We start from the raw sequence: 20,591 nt of genomic DNA, 5'->3' as shown, positions 1-20,591 counted from the left end.
GTTAAAATGTCATGTCACATACCACCACATCCCAACTGTTGCTATTTAAAATTTCTTTTATGTTCGCCAGCGACTTAAACATGTGTAGTGTATTGTGATGTAGACAATCTCAGCCTTCAATCAACTTATGACACGTAACATGATGGTGTACCGATTTCGCGTATATTACACAAGACTTTTAGAAGATTTTTTTTTATTATTATTTTCTTCTAAATCATTACACATAACCCGTGTGACCTTTTGAATCAGAAAAGAATAGAAAAAATTATATGTATACCATTGCAACACAACCACACGTAACATTTAGTCGCAAGTTTTCGGATTCACTGTTCTGATATCGTTTATATCTTCCTCTAGCATGTCATTGTCGCCTGAAATAAAAACCGAAAAGAACTGTATCCAATTGTAAGCCGACTAACGTTCAATTTACATACCCCAACCCCAATAGTGATCTCTAATCCGGGCAACATTCTGTCTGAGCCGTTCTGCATCTTCTTCACTATCAACATTGTTGTTATTGTAAGATGCCAGTAATTCGTTTGTCGTTTTGTGCTTAGCCGCTTCTTTCGAGTATCTATGACTGCCGTCACCGGTACGTAAAACGCGTCGTCTTATCATGTCGTCGGATACGGTTTTTAGATCGTAGGCCCAACCAATCCATGCGAAAAAATCAATGAATGGAATGGTAAAATTGCACCAGTAGTGCGGAAGTTCAGAAACTTTATAATCGAATGGATAGACATGATGGTAATTGTGCCAGCCTTCACCAAAGGCCATAAATCCGATAGCAAATGTGTCGGTAGGCTTAATATCTCTGTGAAAATAAACGCATTTGCATTATGTTCTACACCGTACGTTTCCTTATCGAACTAACTTTTCGAACGGCTTGCTGCCCCATATGTGACTCACAGAATTGATGCTCCAAGTAATGTGCAACGACACCACATAACGAAAAACGTGCCAATGAAATGCGGTCCAGAAAGGTGTGCCAAAAATGTGCATGGTTAGTGTAATGGGTAAGGCAAATGTACAGAACAACACCAGCGGTACGTAATACCTTCAGATGACACAAATTGTTTTTATATATAAAAAGTGTTCGATAAGATCATCATCGTTCAACGACGTACTTTTTCTGGAACTGAAGCACAGGATCGGATGTTAGATCAGTCATGTCGATACGTTTGCCATATTTCACGACATCAGGATGTTTCTTACACATTAACCAACCCATGTGTGAAAAGAAGAAACCCCGGCTGGCATTATGTGGATCAGCGTTTGTGCTACGAGACATTAGGCTGATTTTGCAGTTTCCGTAGAAAAAGGTAGACATGTCAAATACTAAACTTACTCAGAATATTTATGATGGACTCTGTGGTCACGGACCCATTCAATGACGCAATTTTGAAGGGCAGTTGTTTGTAAAAACAATAAAATGTAGTACAATGGACGTTTAACTTTGTAGCATTTATGTGCCCAATACCGGTGAGCACCAGCCGAAATTCCATAGGAACTTATGAATCCATACATGAATCCTTGGTGTGGGAGACATTATTCAGTTAAGAGACAAGTAGTAGTAACAATTAGAGTCTATTTATATACCGAAAAAGATTACCAAGCCACTAACGGGGTAGTAAGCAATTGCAGCTACACAGACATAATGTAAGTAAGCAAACAATAGCACATTTTGCCAGACAATTTCCAATTTATACGGCTTTTCACCTGGTTTTGTGTCGTATGGATCAGCATTTGGATAATCTCGCTAATTTAAACGAAAAAAAAATCATTAAATTGGCGATGGGATTCAAGGTTGTCTATGTCTATTACCAGAAAATCTGTCTTTGGTCGTTTCACAACGTTTACATCATCTTCGACAACCGTACCGTGCTGATTTGGAGCCATATTTCTTTATATTATCTGCATTAATTCAGCGTATACCTTTTTAGAAAAGAACAAAAAAAAATGTTATCTTCAAATGAACTTGAATCACCGTTTTAAGAGCAGGAACTTGAATTGCCATTATGAGAGGGACTTAAAATCGATTTAAGGAAATCGGTCGAATGAATATGAATGTGAATATCAGTCACAACGGTCAATAACGAATATGGTGTGGCTATTTTAAACTTTATTTTTATTGAAAACTGAAACCCACATTACCCTGAGGTACCATTTTCAAGAATTTTTTAGATGAAAAATTATCTCGGGTTGTGCCTAAATCCTCTGTTTGCAGTTTTACGGTATTTATGGACATTTATTGCCCCCCTGCACTATTAAAATACCAAAAACCATGTGTCAACTCACAACAAATTAATGTTGTATTGGACCCTGTAGGTATCGGGAAAAAAATTCAATGAAAATTAGAATCAATTAACGGAAAACTGTTCAAATTAAATAACGATAATGACTCCGGAACTAAGCAATAACCAGAGCCAGATCCGTCTAGAAGACAGCACGATGTTTAGAATAGCACATTATATTTTCCAATTAACACTCTATGCAGACTGTTGACGAAATGAAACTTACCAAGTTTGTTTCGAAAACCGAGTTTTTAATTAAATTAGTGATCAGAATTTCAACAATCGTAATTTAGATATTTACATTAAACGTGGTTGCGAAAACCCGACAGTACTATTGATTTACTTATTACCACCATTATCTAATGGACCTCACAATTTTTTGTTTTTCAAAAACGTGTTTTCGGCAAGAAAAAGCCGACAGCAACACGCTTTCGATGTTTGTAAACCTTTTAAGTTAAGAACACACAGTATTGCCGTAAACCTTACCTATATGTAAAGATTTAATCAAATATTTTACGACAGAGATTAATAATAACCGGTTAATTTTAAAGTTTTTTATCAAATCATATTTTTAAGATAATTTCCAAAATTTCCATTTTAACATTAACACACGATAAATCTGAATAATAAATTACATATCTGCAAAATATCCATTTAAACGTTTTAAACAATCTGTCACATGCGGCTGTTCCATCTGTTGTCGATAACAACAACAAAAATAATGACAAACTCTAGGTAATGAGGTCCTTTATATAGTAAACTACATGTTAATAGTATATTACTTCCGAGGCTCCAAGTTGTGTATTTGATAAGTGGGGTGATACAGCCCGACCCGAAGGGGAGAGCTGTATTCCCCACTTGTCAAATAATAACTTGGAACCTCGTAAGTAAAATGCTTTACGTGATTAGGCAATGTAAATGAAAATGAAACATGCCGTAACACGTAAAAAAATTGAAGTACAAGATTCGAAATCAATAGATTAAAAAACGTTGATCGATGTAGGTAATAGACCAGATAATAATACTGGTTTGCCGTATGTAAGAGGCTAAACGTTCAACGAACTGAAATAAAAACCTGGAAACAGACTGTTATCTTGACTTATGTCTTCACTGCTTTCCTATGATGCCTCACTTGATTAATTCTGTTGAAAAAAATGGATTTTTTTACGTGCAAATAGTGTTGAGCTTGACAAAGTCAAGTTGATGAATTGATGATTGACGTATCTTAAAAATGAATTATGTTAAACAAGACAACCCTCCCAAGATGGATCGAGACCGCTGAAGAATACGCAAAGAAGCTGAAGATCAGCAATTTGAAAAGGGCAGCATTGGCAAAATCGCACAGTTGCTCTTTTTGCGACATTTTATTCAATTTTCGTTAATTTCTCGAGTAATTATAGCGAATTACAGAAATTAAAAAAAAATCTTAAAAAATGAGGTCCAATGATAAGCAAAAAGTGAAAGGAAAACTACTAATTTGTTGTCAAGAGCTAGATAATTTTGCTACATTATTCGTCCTTATATACGTTGCATGTAACGGACGAAAGGCCGATGCATGCAGGTACCTATTTTTATTTAAACTTTAATGAATTTCATTTTTTTATTAAATGCTTTCGACATCAATTTGATAGAATGATTGATTTACCTAGTGAATGGTTTAAGCAAAAAAAAAGATTGAATTCGAATCATGACCGCCTAACATACCCAGACTTGTTATTGTTGCAATTATGTTTTTTCAAACGACGAAAACGTTGGCAGATAAAAAAATGTTCACAACACGGAGTTCATGAAAGAATGACGCGAACCATTGGGTGTATGCAACGCAGCTCTCTAGCAACCACATACACCTTGTTTACAACATTAGGAGACCTAAGACCGGGCACAGTCCGCTTGCTTTTCGTTACACTGTATTAAGCCACTTCTAATTTAACGAAATTTGCTAGGCCTACAAATTTTGTTAAAAATGTGTATGTTGTTGCTACAGAGCTTCCTTGGTGTATGGGAATTTGGGAAATGCAATACCCTCTATAGCAAGCAAACTTCGTTTTGGCGGTGTCAAAATACCACCTTATTCCTTGTAGAATCATACACTGTTGACTAATTTCTAATTTTACATGTCAAATGCAGAGGCTACGTTGCATTTTTACCACCTTGATAAAGGTAGTAAGGTTACTCTTGGTACATGCATTGATGACAGAATATACTCGGACTACTCACCCAGCGTCGTTATTAGACGAATTAAATAAATAATTGTCTAATCAGCTGTATCTTTAACAATGATTCAGCAAAATTTGCTATTGCTTGACATGTATGATATGATAATGATATCTCAAATTTTTGAAGAAAAAAATCTAGATTTGTTTACTAGATGTGGCATGAAAGGAAAACACGGCAAACATTTTGTAATAACAAAGAATTTAAAGAATTGTTCAGGGTCTTAATAGCCTAAATGGTTCAGAGGGAAAAAATAGATGACCCGTATTTTTTTGAATTTTAAAAAATACTTTGGGGTCGTGGGGTCGATAAAAATGTTAGAAGTTTAATTGAACTTCCAACGTTTTCCCACCCCAAAAATGGTTTTCAAATTCTAAAAGAAAATACGGGTCATCTATTTTTGCTCCCCGAACCATTATAAAGGCTATAAAGACCCTGAACATCTGACAATTCTGTCAAAACAAAAAGTTCCTCTAAAGATTGTCAACACAAAAGGACTTCCAAAAATGTCTTCATCTCAATCTTAGAAAAAATTTCTTATCAAAAGCTCTAAATCATGATCTTAAACGAATTGGAAATTCTCACAATATGAAATTTCAATGCAAATTTTGTTTACTGACAAGTCAACGAGGTTTATACATATTCGTAACGACCTTCAAATTTATTAGACGCTAATTGGGTTGTTAATGTAAGACAAATATTTAAGTCATCCTCATTTGTTTACGTCATTATTGCTCATTTTCCATTACATTGACAAGCTCATCGTGATTAATGAACACATCACTTAATACTTCATGCGTGCACCGAATATTCGTTGAACAAACAAAAACGTCTTTGTTGTGACAAAAAATTATTTAATGGAACATTTGTTGACAATTGTGGAGAGGAAAAAACTTTTACTTCAAACCATAACTACTCAATGAGCCCACGTTTATTGAGCTGGTGATTATTTTACAGATTTTCAAAAAGAAATCGTAAGGCTGGATATTGTAGCTTTTGTAAGCAAATTTCTTCATTAGGTCAAAAAGTACATAAAACAAATAAGATTATCTAATACATTAGGCAAGACAGATTGTATATAAATCGAATTTGTAACGCATATTTACCATCTTGGAACTATCACTTTTCGTTGAGGAATGTGGTGAACTTTACAAAGGTAATTTAAAAAAATATATTTCAATTAATCAATGAAATCCCGCAAATAAATGGATTAACAACACCAGAGCGTATTTTCAAGAAAAAAAAACTCATGAACTGATACTCAAGATAATTTGAGAAAATAAACAAAATCATCGTTAGACTTTAAGCAAATATTTCAATAGAATAAACCTCTGGTAAATGTATGATTAATAATCATGTCACAATGTTCTGAGAGATCAAAGAATTAAAATTCTACTTAAATTCCTTGTGAGAGATTATGTAGTTATGCACACAATAGTCCAGTCAATTAGCATATGAAAATATGGCCTTAAAAGCTGAAGGAGTCGAAAACATGTAAAATGTACCATAATAACTCGAGAATGAAAATGCACTTTAGAGTTTTATTATTGATGTGGGCTTCGCCTCGGCCCAACAAATATTCACACAAAACCTTGACTTTTCACTTTTCTTCGGTAATAATAAAATTCAAGTTTTTCATTAAGGTCAAGTTAAGGAACTTACATCCTAAATGTTTGCAAGGGGACGTAAGGCTCCTTAACCTGGCCTTAACGTGCCAAGAAAAAAAAGAATGAGTTTTTGATATCCCAGAAATGTGGTTCATACCACAACTACATCTCATACCCTCGAAATAGCACCGATATATCCACAAAATAGTATATTCCTTACCAATGGGACCAATTTAAAAAAAAAACACTGTTATGCCTCAATCGGTAAATTTCACACATTTAGTACCATTTTAACCATTCGTCCAATTGTCAGGCAGTAACTTTGGCACCCACGTTTCATGCAACAGAGGGATCTAAAGTTCGCAGTTTTCGAACATTATGATCTCGAGTTGCATAAAACATATTTGAAAATTCATCACATCGCTGTAGGAGATGTGTAACGACCAAAGCACCAATGCAAATGATGGAAATGGTAATTCTTCTGTGAAATTTGTGAACCATTTCTATCATTTGTCCCATTATTGTCAAGTATTCCCAAGGTCGGTAAACACACAAGAAGTACCATTTCAATCATTTGCCCCATAGCCAAGTAAGGTATTTAAATAAAAAACTTGAGGTAAAGTAAGGTACTATTACTCAAATTTTTGTCGCCGTGAGTTAAAGTTAAAGGATCTTTCAGAACAAGAAATATTTAAAATCATCGAAAAATCAAAATCATTGTCCTTTGCTTCGTAGATAAACTGTGAATGCTGTCACACGATTTTAAGAATACAAATTTGATAAACAGTTTCTGAATTAAAGTTATTTAACCGTTTGACCGTAAGGATTTGGAACGATTTCAAGCATAAAAAAGGCAAAAATTCATAATTTTCACCTGTAAATCACTGGTAAATCTGCGCATTCGATACGAAAATTTACTTATTCAAAAATTATTTCTCGGTTAAAAAAGTTACACTAAATCTTTATTTCGAATCTTATGATGTGCTGATCAAACAACAGGTCACACTGTACTGGCGGTTCATCTGAACCACAAGCATTAACTATGTAAAGATTTTTTTAAATTTTCGTTTTACGTTTAGGCGTTTCTTCAGAGATTTATGAAAGTTAAAATTTGGGAATTTATATTGTTTGTGTATGTGTCTGCTAAAGGTATTGTATCGACTACAATTAATGCCATGATAGAAATTAATTGGCACGAGAAATTATATTACTAATTCGGATGATAATTTATTTCTTGTAAAATTTTAAATTAAAAAAAACTTAATTTATTCAATTACTTAATATAATGATTAATGATTGCACATTAGACTAAAAGGATGTACTGAGCGACAAGTTTAAAATCGTTGAATCGTTTTGCAATTTCCGTCTGTGATGCTAGTTTTTCTTAAGAAGTGTCCCCCAAGCTCGGAAATATAGAAATTGAAATATACCTTAACTCTGTGCCATTTTATCGGTTTGATCAGTTACGGTTACAAATTTTCTAATTCTCTTCTTCGACGACTAGTGTAAGATAGAAATAGTAGGTTACATTGGATGCTGCGAAAGTAATTCATTACATGAGGTAATAATTTCGTGATAAAAGCAAACTCAAAAGTGTACTAGTTGTTTACGTATGTGTCTTGGACGATTTAGGCAATTTCGCGAGTTGTAGGCTGAACGAAATGAGCAAAGGGCAGAAAATCAGAGACAAAAAATTGTCCTCATTTTCGGCCCGACACATGAAAACGTTATATAACTAACACTTTTCGAAAAAAAGTTTCTGAATCAAGCTGCTAAAAAAACACACGAGTTAGTTGGCGAGTATCACAAAGTTGACTCCGAAGTAATGAGGTAAACGTAGCAGTATCCAATGTGTTCTGGTTTACTGCCTGTAACACGTGAAAGTTAATTTCTACATAGGAAAATGTAAAAACGAGCCATCAGAACAGTCGGAGCGTTTGCTGCGACTGAGCCCCGTACAAACCCGTACATCTATTGCGTACGTGACCCTAGTGCGTCTGTGTCTGTGTACATCTTAGAAATTGCGCATAGCGCAATTACGAAGCCCCGTACGACGTTCCTTTCAAATAAAACAAAACTTTCAAATAGCCCTAAAATTTTAATTTATTGAGTATAAATACACATAGGCCTAGTATCGGCCTCAGTCCGAGGATCCAAATTTATTTTTTTTTCAACTACATTCTATTCGGCCTTTGATTACCTTCCAAATGAAACAAAAAATACGAAAAACGGATGAAATTTACTCGAGTTGTATGTAAAATACACATAGGGCCCTAGTAACGGCCTTAGTCCGAGGACCCAAATTTAATTTTTTTTCAACAACATTCTATTCGGCCTTTGATTACCTTCCAAATGAAACAAAAATTACGAAAAACGGATGAAATTTGCTCGAGTTATATGTAAAATACACATAGGGCCCTAGTAACGGCCTTAGTCCAAGGACCCAAATTTAATTTTTTTTTTCAACAACATTCTATTCGGTGTTCGATTATCTTTCAAATGAAACAAAAATTACGAAAAACGGATGAAATTTACTCGAGTTGTATGTAAAATACACATAGGGCCCTAGTAGCGGCCTTAGTCCGAGGACCCAAATTTAATTTTTTTTCAACAACTTTCTATTTGGCGTTCGATTACCTTCCAAATGAAACAAAAATTACGAAAAACGGAATAAATTTACTTGAGTTCTATGTAAAATACACATAGGGCCCTAGTAGCTTTTCACTTCTAAGGCCCTAACTCACGGTCCACTCACCCGATTTTTTCCTGGATTGGTATTGACAATACCTATCATTTGCCGTGTCATTTACATTTCCATCGTTTATTTTGCCATAAATATCACCAAAAGACCTTAAATCACTTAGGTGGCCCTAACTCACGAAGGGCCGACCCGAATATGCCCATCTTCGAACTTAGCCTCACTATTTTGACTATCTTTCAGGGAAAAAAAAAATTTTGAAATCGGATTTGATTTACTCAAGATATCGACGTGACGGACAGACGGACAGACGGACAGACGGACCAAATTTTTATTGCGGATTCGTCATCTATGAACATAGGCAAACACTTTGCCCATACCGTCTGCTTCGAATTCCATCAATTACACACGGCATCGTAATCCTATAAGCCCCTTCGTACTTCGTACGAGGCTAAAAAAAATCCAAAAATAGTCCATATGTAATGGATCATTTTCGCAGGTGGTAAACTTCTATGTAATGGTCACCTTTCGCATGGGGCAGGTAACAAAAGTTTTTAGGAATTTCAGGTCTGTAATTCTTCGATAAAATATATGAAATACAGACCGCCGTTGTCGAGTCAACCAAATAATGTCGAGTATGGCACACACATGTGGTATCTTAAATGACGACAAAAGTCGGCATTAGTTCTCGCTTGCAATACGTATTTTATTCCCTAGACCGTAAGTCAGGGTCTTATACCAAAAAATCACTTAAAAAGGTCGGTCCCAAAGTTTTCGCTGAGATCGTAAATGCATGCATTCATTGCCATAAACGTTAAATATACAACAATTTATACATGTTTTCCTGATATTTCACGCCATAAGGCCACCAAAAATTTGGCCACCAAGTAGGAACTGTATGTTTTATTCACGATTTAAACAGACAAATCTCTTCTCCTTTCTATAATGTCTATAGTATGGACTTAAGCAGAGAGTTCCACTATGGTTTTATTACTGTTATCACACACATTTACCTTGTCCTCATGAACCTTGTCTTAATTCTCTTTGCTTACTATTTAGAGTCTTAATTCATTTATTGGAATTTTAAAGCTAAAATAAATAAAGGTATCTAAGGTTTTCTAATTTTTCGTAAGTTTAAGATCGTAAATAAAGGAAATGACCGTTATTGTAGCAGGTGTGTCCTCTGAATATATTTTTGTATTTGTCAAATGTGGAACCTAGTGGCCTAGTGACCTAGTCACAGTAACAAAATGTAATATTTATTAACAAGACGCATTATGCTCACGAAGGCGGTGGCACAACTAGATTTATGAAAGTTAGTACAATTCAACCTATGTCTGCAATGGAACAAGTGAGTTGGCCTGAAGAGGTGCCACATTTTTTTCATAGTACTTCATTCTCTGCGGCTTATTTTCATGTGAACTAACTTCGCGTCACCATATGAAGTTGGTTCCAATGAACGTCAACACAGGCTATGGTCGAATGTTAAACTTTGTATGGAGCGGAGGAAATAGCGATTTCATATAAACAAACTCACCTCTCAAAAACCTCATACCTGGTTTGTACATTCATCGATGTCAAAGAAACAACTTCTCAACGCTATTTGGGTGTAATCCTGGAGAGGGATTCTTTTGAATTTCGACTGACCGAAATCGGCGCTATTTATTCCGGGACTTTTTTATATATGCCTAGTTAGGCCTTGGTGCCTAGGCCCCAAAACCAGTCTTAGATATTTTTGATCTTCCATACATGGCTGGTTGGAAGTGGTAGAAAGTTGAAAAATTGGGTATAAAAAAGTCCCGGAAAAAATAGCACCGATTTCGGTTAGTCGAAATTCAAAGGAATCCCTCGGATCAAAGACTCACGTTCCGCTCACATATTAATGAAGTGTGTGAAAAAGCAGAAAATCGTCTAAAGATATTAAAACGACTCACTGGTACAACTTGGGGAGCGTCGATGGATACACTAAAACTGACATACAATGCATATATTTTGCCAGTACTACGTTTCGGAGAAGAACTATTAATATGCGCTAGCAAATCAAATTGTAAGAAATTAGACACAATTCAAAACAAAGCATTAAGAATCATTACTGGTGGTACCAAATCAACACCAATTTTGTCGATGGAAATGTTCACTGGGATTACACCACTTAGTTATTCACGTGAAATTGCATCATTGAAAACTTATGAACGAATTTTGAGGACACCAAACAGTATTTGGAAGAACTATAAATGTACCGAGAATCGTCTCAAATCTAAAATATCATTTGTTCACCGTGTACAAGAATTGTATGACAAATATGCACTCACATTAACCGAGAAAGTAAGACGATTTTGCTTCGGAAAGAAAAAATCTCGAATCAAATTTTTTTTTGCAATGAAACAAAACATTCAAAGAACGATTGTACACGAAATGATAATGAAACAACAACAACAGTTACACTTTTGTCCGGTGCGGTCGACTTTTAATTTACCTCTACAACAATAGTGCAACATACAGCGGTTTTTACAATTTTGCTTACGAGCAGTTATTCATTTTGTTTCATTAAATTAATAAAATTCTATAGTGGATAGTAACAAGCAAAATCCGAATGTTGCTGAGCCCAGCAGCACAAAGAACAGTGGAGATGTGAAAAGACCAAGAAATCAAGTAGACACTACTCCCTCACCCCCGGGGGTAAATGATAAGAGATCAAAGATATCCAAATTCCCAAGTAGCATTCAACGGTTAAAATTCGGTTGTGCAACTGTTATTACACCGCGATTATAAATTATTTGAAGATAACCCAAAATAACTAATTAGTTGTCGCAACGTTGCTACAACGTTGCAATACCGGTTGTGCAACGGTTTTTGCCCAGTTGCGAAAGTTGTAAGATTCTAGTAACGAATTGGTTGTAAGACGGTTATACAACGAATTGGTTAAAGTTGTAAAACGGTTGTATGCCCGACGTAGGACTTATAAATCACATTTGAAAATTCGATACCGTCTTACTTATTAGTTGTACTACCGTTTCACAACTTTTTCATTTATCATTATTTTCAGCTTATAGCTACACTTTCAAGAACACGAAAAGATGTTTTTATGCACAGCAATTCAACTGATTTTTTTTTTAAATTATTTATTATCATTTATCATTTGGTGCGTAAATAAAGTAAGAGGCACGGTGAATTGTTCTTATTTTATTCACGGTTCGATTTTAGTCAACAATTCAGTCAGTCACACGTTTTTCCACTCGTTTTTCCACATCTTTGATAATTAGCACCGTATTGTCTTAATACCAATTCAACAAAGTTTTATCCATCAATTTCACTTTTATTGTAAGATACTGTTGTCGACCCTAACTCCTATCAAGAGACCTAACAAATAACATAAAGAAACCTAACTTCGACAACAGAGGCAAACAAAACTAGTGAAATTGATCAATAAAATAAGTTAGAAAAATACGACAATTCACAAAGTATTCACAATTTTCAGCACAAACATTCTTGGTTGAATGGTTGAGGAAATGGGCATCATTTGACGTGTAACGGGAACATTTGTTGAGAATTTAAGTTTAAATATTTTACGAACAATTTATTCATGATCATTTACATTTTAATTATAAGTTTAAATGGTTTACGACCTCACACATTTAAAAAAATTTATTTGACCAAACAAGGTTGTAATCTACTGTATTTTCGACGAGTATAAACTTGCTTCGCCAGGATCGCACCCTGAAAGATTTTTATTTATTTTTTCATTATGTATACTGCAGTTAGCTTCGATATTTTTATGAATTATAGTAAATCCGTCCTTATTCCCCTATTTTTTTGCTAAGAACGCCTTAGTTCCTTTATAAGTCATCTCATTTTTGAGTTCGCGGCCTAAATTTAAAAAAAAGAACTAAACATGATCCGGTTCCGTTTTCTCGAAACAAAAAACCGTCATTCAAACAGCTATTCGAAATTCTATTTTCGGAATGTCAAAAGTACGTTGCAAAAATTTCGCCTGGGTTCGTTGAATACAATAAAAATTACGTGTGCTCACATTGGCAGAATTGTTTAAATTTCTTTCTAAAAAAATGTCGAAGTCAGGTTAGTTATCAAAATTTTTTGATTTGCTCATTTTTCTCAATTAAATTGTAATTACACGGTGCCATTAAGTCAATTTTGTGTTAATTTGGGAACCAATCATCCGACCAACTTGATTCATTCGAAATAATCACCAAAACGCAGTTCAATGTTACATGAAATGTCAAAATCGTACTCCCAGATTTTTTTTCAATATCACAACGAAATTCGGTACCGCGTGGCTATTTTTTCGATTTGGTATTCCTCAAAACACAAACTTAATTAATGAATTCGGCCAGTAAATATTTTCTATTGTGCATTTAGCGCAACTGTATCATTCGACAGTGTACGTTGTATTTGACTATCCACAAAATTTACCAGCCAGCATTGATATACGACCTAATAGCACTTAATGTGCTTTCAAAATATGTTCGCTTGTGATTCACTTTTTGGTGTTGTTGTAATTGGCTCTGCAAGTTATTATTATTATTTGCGATTGAGGTCTTTGTTGACTATTACGTGTTTGGCAACATTGATTCATTTCTTTCGCTTTCGTTGATTACGTTCTCGGTTTTGTCGCGCCGTGTGTGTATACTATTTACGGGCAATAAATAACACTTCAGCTTGAAAAGTGTTCTAAAGTCGTGAACGAAACAAGCGATTGTAAGCAGTTTGCCTAGCGACAATATAACATAAATCGTTGTTGTTCAGTTTGAACGAAACTTGACACAGGGGGTTGGTTAAAATGTACTAGTCGGCAACAATAAAATCTATTTTAAGTTATTGTGACCTGTTACTATCCGGAAACTAATTTAATGCGAATTTTGTTTCAGGTAAAAAAACCAAAAGAGCGAAGGGAATAACCTTGCAGGAGTTTATGTCCGAAGGGAAACCCATCAATTCATCTCAAGTGACAAAGACTGTAACTTCATGGGCGGATGCTGTAGAAGAAGAAGATCAATGTCGTCCAGTGCAAACATTTTCATTGCCAACGGCTCCGCGTGCCAGTCGCGTTTTCGATTATGTTCCAGAAAACTCACCGTTCACGGCTTACCTATCGAAACTTCCGTACGATGCAAACAGAGAGGATATCGAGGAATTCTTTGCCGAAATGAATATCACGGACATAAAACTACCGCGCGAAGATGACAACAGCTCCAAGAATCGAGGCTTCGCTTACATTGAATTTGCCAAAAGAGAAGATTTGATTGCAGCGATCAGTATACCCGATCCCACACTGATGAATCGTCGTTTCAAAATTGATTTGCCTAATGAAGAACAAGGAAAACGTGGAGATCGTGGCGGTCGTGGAAGATATGACAATATCGGAAGCAATGTTGATGAAACGTCTACAAACTGGCGCAAGGATATCCGTGAAGATAATGATGGTGGTGGCCTTGGTCGACGTGGAGGTTACGGAAGTTACGGCCGTGACAACCGCCAAAATAGAGATCCATCCCCAGAAACGGGTAATTGGAGGGACAAACAAAGACCTCGTTCAGATTCTCCTCCACCGGATCGTTTTCAGAAAGGTAATCTGTTGCGCGTAACTACCTTCATTCCACACTTGAAATGCTAATTTTTGTCATTTTTTTTCTCTATATCAGGAAGAGGCGGCTACAATCAGGACCGTGACCGTGATAATAACGATTTTCGACGTGACGGACGTGACGGGCGTGACGGCGATCGAGATCGATATCCACGAAGAAATAATCAGAACAATGGCTATGAAGAGCGTAATAACAGAGAAGTCGCTGATGATGCACCTCGAGGCGAAAGACCGAAACTAAATTTAGCACCACGAACCTTACCGATGCCAGAGTTGAAAGTAGACGAAGAAGTCAAGAAGGAAGAGGAAGAAGTTCCAGCTGTTGTTGAAGTGGAACCTCCACGACCGAAACCTACACCGGTTCCAGCAGCTACGATTTTCGGCAGTGCTAAGCCGGTTGATACGGCGGCCAAGGAACGTGAAATCGAAGAACGATTGGAAAAGCAACGAGCGGCGGAAGAAGAACGAGAACGTGAGCGAATTGAAAAGGCTGCTACCGAGGAGAGCAGTGAAAAGGAGCCTGAGGAAGTTGTTGAAGATAATCAGGTAAATAGTTGGCGTCGGCGCGACAATGACAGAAGCGGTGATGATTTACCTCGCACTCAATCCCCACCACGTAACAGGCGATACAGTCCGGACAGACGTGGCGGAAGGAAATTTGGTAAGTTCTTAACGAGCTCGGTCGATTATTGACTTGGGAATCGTATGTCTAATTAACGAATATTTTCGTTCAGATGATCGAAGAGGCGGTAGAGATCGAGACTACGATAACTATCACCGTCGTGACAACAGAGACAGAGATAATCGAGATAACAGAGATAGCCGCGACAACAGAGACAGTCGGGATCAAAGAAATCAAAGAGATCAGCGGTGAGTTTCCAGTCTTCGCATTGAAACGAGAACTTTTTCCTAATATTTTTTTCTCAATCGATCCGTTGCAGAGGGGACCGAAATCGTGGAGACAATTTTAATCGTGCAGCAAGCGGCGTTAATCGGAATGAGGTTAGAGCCCCTCGTGACGACAAAGAGAAACCGCCTCGTCGTGACAAGAGTGGTGAAGCCAGAGACATTGATCGCATGCCTAAGTATCAAGCGCCAGTAAAACCTGTAAGTCAAATTGAATGTTTGTAAAGATCCAATTCATTAACGGTATGATGTCTGGCTAAAGGAGTGAATGTATTTTATGAGAATGTCCTTTCGATTCATATCGGGTCAGACATTTTACTTTGGAAGATTGGCACCGTTACCAATCGATTTTCCTTTACCCTTTTGATGACTGCTCTTGTCCGAATAAAAATAGTTCCAATGAAGCTATCGGTGACATCCCAAATGAATCAAAAACTGATTAAGCCGGTTTGGAAACGTGGGATCATCAAAAATCTTCTGCTTATCAAAAAATGCTTGTCGTCATCAAGGACAAATCCAAATTTCCTGCGAGCATTGTTCGCGTGCTCGCATTGTTTTCCACCGGCGACTGGTTATCTCTGACGTGTCTTTCTCTTCTTCCGATCATAAGTACAGATTGCGAGTGGCTGTGGTTACATAGTCGGTTGCCGTCCTATTTATTTTTTTCTAACGCGATGATAAGATTTTACTGCAAATTGCTAATCATAAGTGGACAAACAAGCGAATCACGTCCCCATTTTTACGTACGATTGGAACTGTTGTTGAGTTCTGGTTTTCATATGAAACCTTTTGAATTTGAACTCGTTGTCAATTTAAAGAGTCCAGAGATTCCCAGGCAGTGTGTATGCCATCGTTGATGAAAAATTACCATTTAATTTACGCGTAACAAGTACACAACTTCCAGCATTATTCGTTTATCGGCCGTTGACCTCATGATGCTCTTTTCCGCATTAATCATTGTAATATACGGTTAATTGAAATGTTTTGTCCAAACGTTAGATCTATTGAGAGAATGTGGTTTGGTTATTTTAACGCGCACATAGTCTCTGCTGGTCGATTTTTCAATTTAATTTTGTTTGAGTTTTCCACAATTACCATTTTACGTTAGGGGTATTCGAAACGGCCACACGAGTTGATTGTTCATGCTCATGCACAAGCTCGAAAATCGTCTCATTCAATGTATGCACCACGTCCTAAAGGAAAAACTTTATGGTTTCAACGCAAGGAGGGCCCAAACGAAGAGAGACCTAGTGTATATCTCATTAGACTTACATCGCAGAGACATCAAAGCGTGGTCAAAATGAAAGTTCAGTTAAACTTATCCGGATATCATCTGCTCTATTTTGACACCAAAACCTCGCTATCGTTGAATAGTAATAAGCGTGTCTGTCTGTGTGTGTTTTTTATAACTTTTTGCGTGTTGTAGGCCGAACTGAGTGAAAATTCTTGAAAACCACCTCACCAGACGGACGCGTTTATTTTTAATGTCTTGAGCATAAATTTCGGAATCTTTCTCAGCATGAAAAGTTGTAAAAGCATCTGTTGTGGACGGTATATTTTAGGCAATTTCACTTGTTGCCTCCACTTCGTACGGGCTACAACTCGCTAAATTGCCTAAAATATACAGTCCACAACAGATACGTAAATAACTATTTCATCGAAAAACAGATAAAATCTCAGTGAAAAACCCCGTTTTCTGTCCCGACTTATGAAAAAACTATTTTATATTCAGGCGGGCGAATAACCCCGAGTAAAAAAAAGTCTCAAAGGTTCGAAAAGAATACAATTTGAGACAGTGAACTTTTCGAACTTTTGAGACTTTTACTTTTACTCGGGACGTCACATTCTCTCACCAGATAGAAAACCAAAACGAAATAATGTTTTCCCCACTTTTTCGGCCCAGTTGTGTCAACTTTTGTTCGGAATTTGACCTTGTGGCCACATAAAATATTGTATGTTGAGTAACTTACTCGGACCAAAAAGGTGTAATTGTTAACCACGTTGTTGAACACGTCCTCGAACGTATTCCCCATCTGGGTCAAAAACACACCTTTTTGGTTCTAGCGACACAATATACTATTTCTAGAATATATTCACAATATACTCATCTGGAAATTTTTCGCAAAAGGGAAATTTTCCGTATTGTGTGCGTTAATGATTAAAACAGACAGTAAAAATTATAAAAGTGCCGCGCTAATTATACCATTGCAGAATACCTTATCGTTATCGGTATGAATGAGTAATTTCTTTGCCCTCCATTTAGCAGTAACAATGAAAATTGAATACACAACCTATACCTACGTTACTTTATTGGACTATTAAGTTTTACAAATTATTACCCTCTTTCGATGGAGAACCCCTTAGGAGTTAAGTCAATTATATTTGTATTTGTCCGAGATTTGATGAAAGGATGAAAGGATGAGTTTTATGGTTGATAATTATTGTGTTGATGTGTGGTTGGTTTGTGATGTGAATTTCAATTGTCAATGAAATGGAAAGTGTAACAAATGAATAATTTTGTCATTTTTCTTATATTTTGTGTGTCTGTTGGGATTGAAACTGCAGTGATCCAATGATCACTTACCATAACAATTTTATTAATGTGGACATCGAATTGACATAGTGTCTACTACAGCCTCAATTTTTAGGTTTCTGTGGGCTTCGTTATTTTTTTTTAATAATGTGATATCCAAAATGCTAAAAAAAATTTTTTCCTACCTTTCCAGAAATTGCAAATGTCAAACAAGTATGAAGATCTTCTCGACGAGGATGGTTCAGACTAAATTCATAACGGTAGGACCACATAAACGTTCAGTTAATTTCGTTTGTCCGCTTGCCTCCAGAAATGTTTTTACGTTATGTTCCAATTGTTCAATAATGCTGCGGCCATTCGATAATATTTTGCTTCTGTTTTGAGTGTGAACACATCCCATAAAATGTGTAAAATACGAAAACTGAAATTGAATTTTTATTAAAAGCCAAGTATATACAACCAGCCGGTGAAATGAAAATTCGACACAAAATGGGTCATCTGTCAAAAATTTTCAGCTCATGCGGAAAAATGTATGAAAATTTCATTTCACCGACTGGTTGTATATGACTTGACTAGAATGGAAAGATGACCGATTTGTATTCGTCTCTTCGAGGACATTGGTCACCAGAACACCAAAAAAAAAAAAACATTTCTGGAGGAGAGTGAGAGATATAGAAAAATAAAGAAAAAATTAAAATAAAAAGAGAGAAAAATCCGTTAAGCGACAAAAACATTTAAGTAATTTTTGCGAATTGATCAAACATTTTATTATCGACAGAGAATTAGAGAGAGTGACACGCCACACACCAGAGAGCGAAAAGTATAAAATATTTTCAAATTTTATGTTAATTATTGATGATCGAAAAACGGAGAGAAAAAAGGAAGGGAAAAACGAAATGAAAATGAAGGAACGAAGGGGGATATATATATAATGTGAAGCAAAAGAAATTCAAATATAAAAAGGAAAGGAAAAAAATTAATTTAAAAAACAAAATGAAATAAAAACGAAGACTACTGAGAAGAAAAACAACAATTAAATTGATTTTATTGTAATGGGTTTGTTTTCACTAGACTTATGAAGAAAATTGTGCTTTTTTCCGTATGAAATATATGTACACACAATACATGCCTCTATATAAATGTATGCGTGTACGTGTGTTCAATCGTTTTTTTTTTTTTAAATCAAATTAATATTATAATAGAGAAGTACTGGTGTTTATGTTATTATTATTATTATTAAATTATTAGTTAAATAAATGTTTGTATAATTTTGAGCTACAGCTGTATTTCTTGACTAGCAAAGAAGTAACCAACAAAAAACAAATCACATAAAATGGTGGATATAAGGAAAAATATTTAAAAAAAGAAAAAAAAACAAACAAAAAATGCAAAGAAAATAATAAATTAATTGAAAGGAATTGTTAATGACACGAAAAATGTCTAAAATAGAAAATAAAGTAAATTTGTATCAAATCATCATCATCAGATAAAAGAAGAAAAAAAACTAATAAATGAAATCAATTTAAATGAAATTGTTAAATCATTTTTTATATAAAAAATAAAAATAAAAACAAAACGCAAAGAAAAATCTACACAGACACACACACGACGTAAAACACGATCACAATTTTTTTTGTAACAATAAAAATGTGAAATTTTTACTTGAATTCGGTCACTGACAAAACAACAAACAAAAACCAAAACAAAAATATGAGAAAAGAACTTGAAACTAAAGATTTTTTTTTTTTGGTTTAATTCCTCCAATCATTAATATTGTAAATAATTAACAAAACAAAAATTCGCCCAAAAATTATCTTCATTTTCTTCTTTAATTTTAATTTTTCTTTTTTCTAAAAAAAATACGCAAGCTCCACTAGGCACCAAGGGTTTTGCTCAGTGTATTCGTAGCATCTAAGTCATACTTTCGTTGGAGCTGACCTGAACGAAAAGCAAAGCAATGGACTACGACAGAGACGTTAATCTGATAAGTCCATGTAACTTCTTTGAAATCCGGGCAGTCGAGTGCTCTGTGCTCAATAAATTCTTCCATTGGTAACCATCATTAGAACAAAACAAACTGTTTTTGCTCACATATCCCTGAATACTTTACTTTATGTGATGGAATGGAAACCAATGGATTTTATTCAGAACACCTGACAACCACACTCCTTCAATTTGTATATTATTCATGCTCGGTCGAAGCTTCAGCGACAATCTGTGGAAAATGGGACAGAGGTGTGTTCGGGACACCGAGTCCGACTTAATGCACTATATATCACTGAACATAATTTAAAAAATAAATTGTTTAAAGTTTTGCCTAGTCTTAGTTATGTTGATTTCTTTTCTTCTAATTTTGTTACAGTCTGCGTGTAAATCAATTTCGTTTGTTTGTTTATTGTGAAGAGAATCGATTATTTTTTGTGAAATTATTTTATTTTATTTCCCATAGCATAAAAAACCGTTCAAAGTTTTATTTTTTATTTTTGTTGCGGAATTATATGTGAATGTGATAAAAAGGCAAAAAATTATCGGTTTTCATTTGGAACGATGAACTCCGAGACTGTATGAACTTTTTTCTTTTCGATACAAAAATGTTTAAAAACAAAAACAAACAAAAAAAAAATGAAATCTTTGTTTTTAAATGTAATTTTTTTAATACTGAACTTGACTTATGTAAGGACAAAATAAATAAAAGAAAACTATAAATACATCCATTCGTTTGATATGTATTTTTTAA

General features: G+C 35.3%; 2 protein-coding genes across 7 annotated transcripts; one reads left to right on the top strand and one right to left on the bottom strand.

The window, feature by feature from the left end:
* Window positions 1–181: 181 nt before the first annotated feature.
* LOC119067486 (acyl-CoA Delta(11) desaturase-like) lies at window positions 182–11,793 on the bottom strand. Of its 3 annotated transcripts, XM_037170491.1 has the most exons (9): window positions 11,784–11,793; window positions 6,990–7,050; window positions 1,825–1,935; window positions 1,600–1,759; window positions 1,349–1,532; window positions 1,128–1,280; window positions 875–1,057; window positions 435–814; window positions 182–371 (listed from the first exon to the last, which is right to left on the bottom strand). In XM_037170491.1, exons 3-9 carry the CDS (start codon window positions 1,897–1,899, stop codon window positions 304–306), a joined length of 1,203 nt encoding a protein of 400 aa, XP_037026386.1. In that variant the 5' UTR covers window positions 1,900–1,935; window positions 6,990–7,050; window positions 11,784–11,793; the 3' UTR covers window positions 182–303. The 3 variants fall into 3 exon arrangements, with proteins under 3 accessions (XP_037026386.1, XP_037026385.1, XP_037026387.1); XM_037170490.1 differs by lacking the exon at window positions 11,784–11,793 and having other exon boundaries at window positions 6,990–7,122; XM_037170492.1 differs by lacking the exons at window positions 6,990–7,050; window positions 11,784–11,793 and adding an exon at window positions 2,422–2,484.
* A 1,004-nt stretch (window positions 11,794–12,797) lies between these two features.
* LOC119067485 (eukaryotic translation initiation factor 4B) lies at window positions 12,798–19,211 on the top strand. 4 transcript variants are annotated; one of them, XM_037170488.1, is made up of 7 exons: window positions 12,798–12,890; window positions 13,700–14,398; window positions 14,474–15,076; window positions 15,150–15,285; window positions 15,357–15,522; window positions 18,048–18,114; window positions 18,633–19,211. In XM_037170488.1, exons 1-6 carry the CDS (start codon window positions 12,878–12,880, stop codon window positions 18,102–18,104), a joined length of 1,674 nt encoding a protein of 557 aa, XP_037026383.1. In that variant the 5' UTR covers window positions 12,798–12,877; the 3' UTR covers window positions 18,105–18,114; window positions 18,633–19,211. The 4 variants fall into 4 exon arrangements, with proteins under 4 accessions (XP_037026383.1, XP_037026382.1, XP_037026381.1 ...); XM_037170486.1 differs by lacking the exon at window positions 12,798–12,890 and adding an exon at window positions 13,028–13,124; XM_037170487.1 differs by having other exon boundaries at window positions 12,799–12,890; window positions 18,048–19,211.
* Window positions 19,212–20,591: the final 1,380 nt, after the last annotated feature.

Source organism: Bradysia coprophila (assembly GCF_014529535.1).
Source record: "Bradysia coprophila strain Holo2 chromosome X unlocalized genomic scaffold, BU_Bcop_v1 contig_12, whole genome shotgun sequence".
Classification (NCBI taxonomy): Eukaryota; Metazoa; Arthropoda; class Insecta; order Diptera; family Sciaridae; genus Bradysia; species Bradysia coprophila.
Note: the sequence above shows the minus strand (reverse complement) of the source record. Positions and strands in the feature narration are given on the sequence as shown.

Excerpts from the sequence above, each read along its gene's own strand:
- LOC119067486 (XM_037170491.1), bottom strand. The coding sequence starts at position 1,899 with ATGGCTCCAAATCAGCACGGTACGGTTGTCGAAGATGATGTAAACGTT. Across the intron at positions 1,760-1,824 it reads GACCAAAGACAGATTTTCTG|CGAGATTATCCAAATGCTGA; the intron begins GTAATAGACATA and ends CGTTTAAATTAG. Across the intron at positions 815-874 it reads GGCAGCAAGCCGTTCGAAAA|AGATATTAAGCCTACCGACA; the intron begins GTTAGTTCGATA and ends TTATTTTCACAG.
- LOC119067485 (XM_037170486.1), top strand. The coding sequence starts at position 13,043 with ATGAAATGTCAAAATCGTACTCCCAGATTTTTTTTCAATATCACAACG. Across the intron at positions 13,125-13,699 it reads GTGGCTATTTTTTCGATTTG|GTAAAAAAACCAAAAGAGCG; the intron begins GTATTCCTCAAA and ends ATTTTGTTTCAG. Across the intron at positions 15,523-18,047 it reads ATCAAGCGCCAGTAAAACCT|AAATTGCAAATGTCAAACAA; the intron begins GTAAGTCAAATT and ends CTACCTTTCCAG.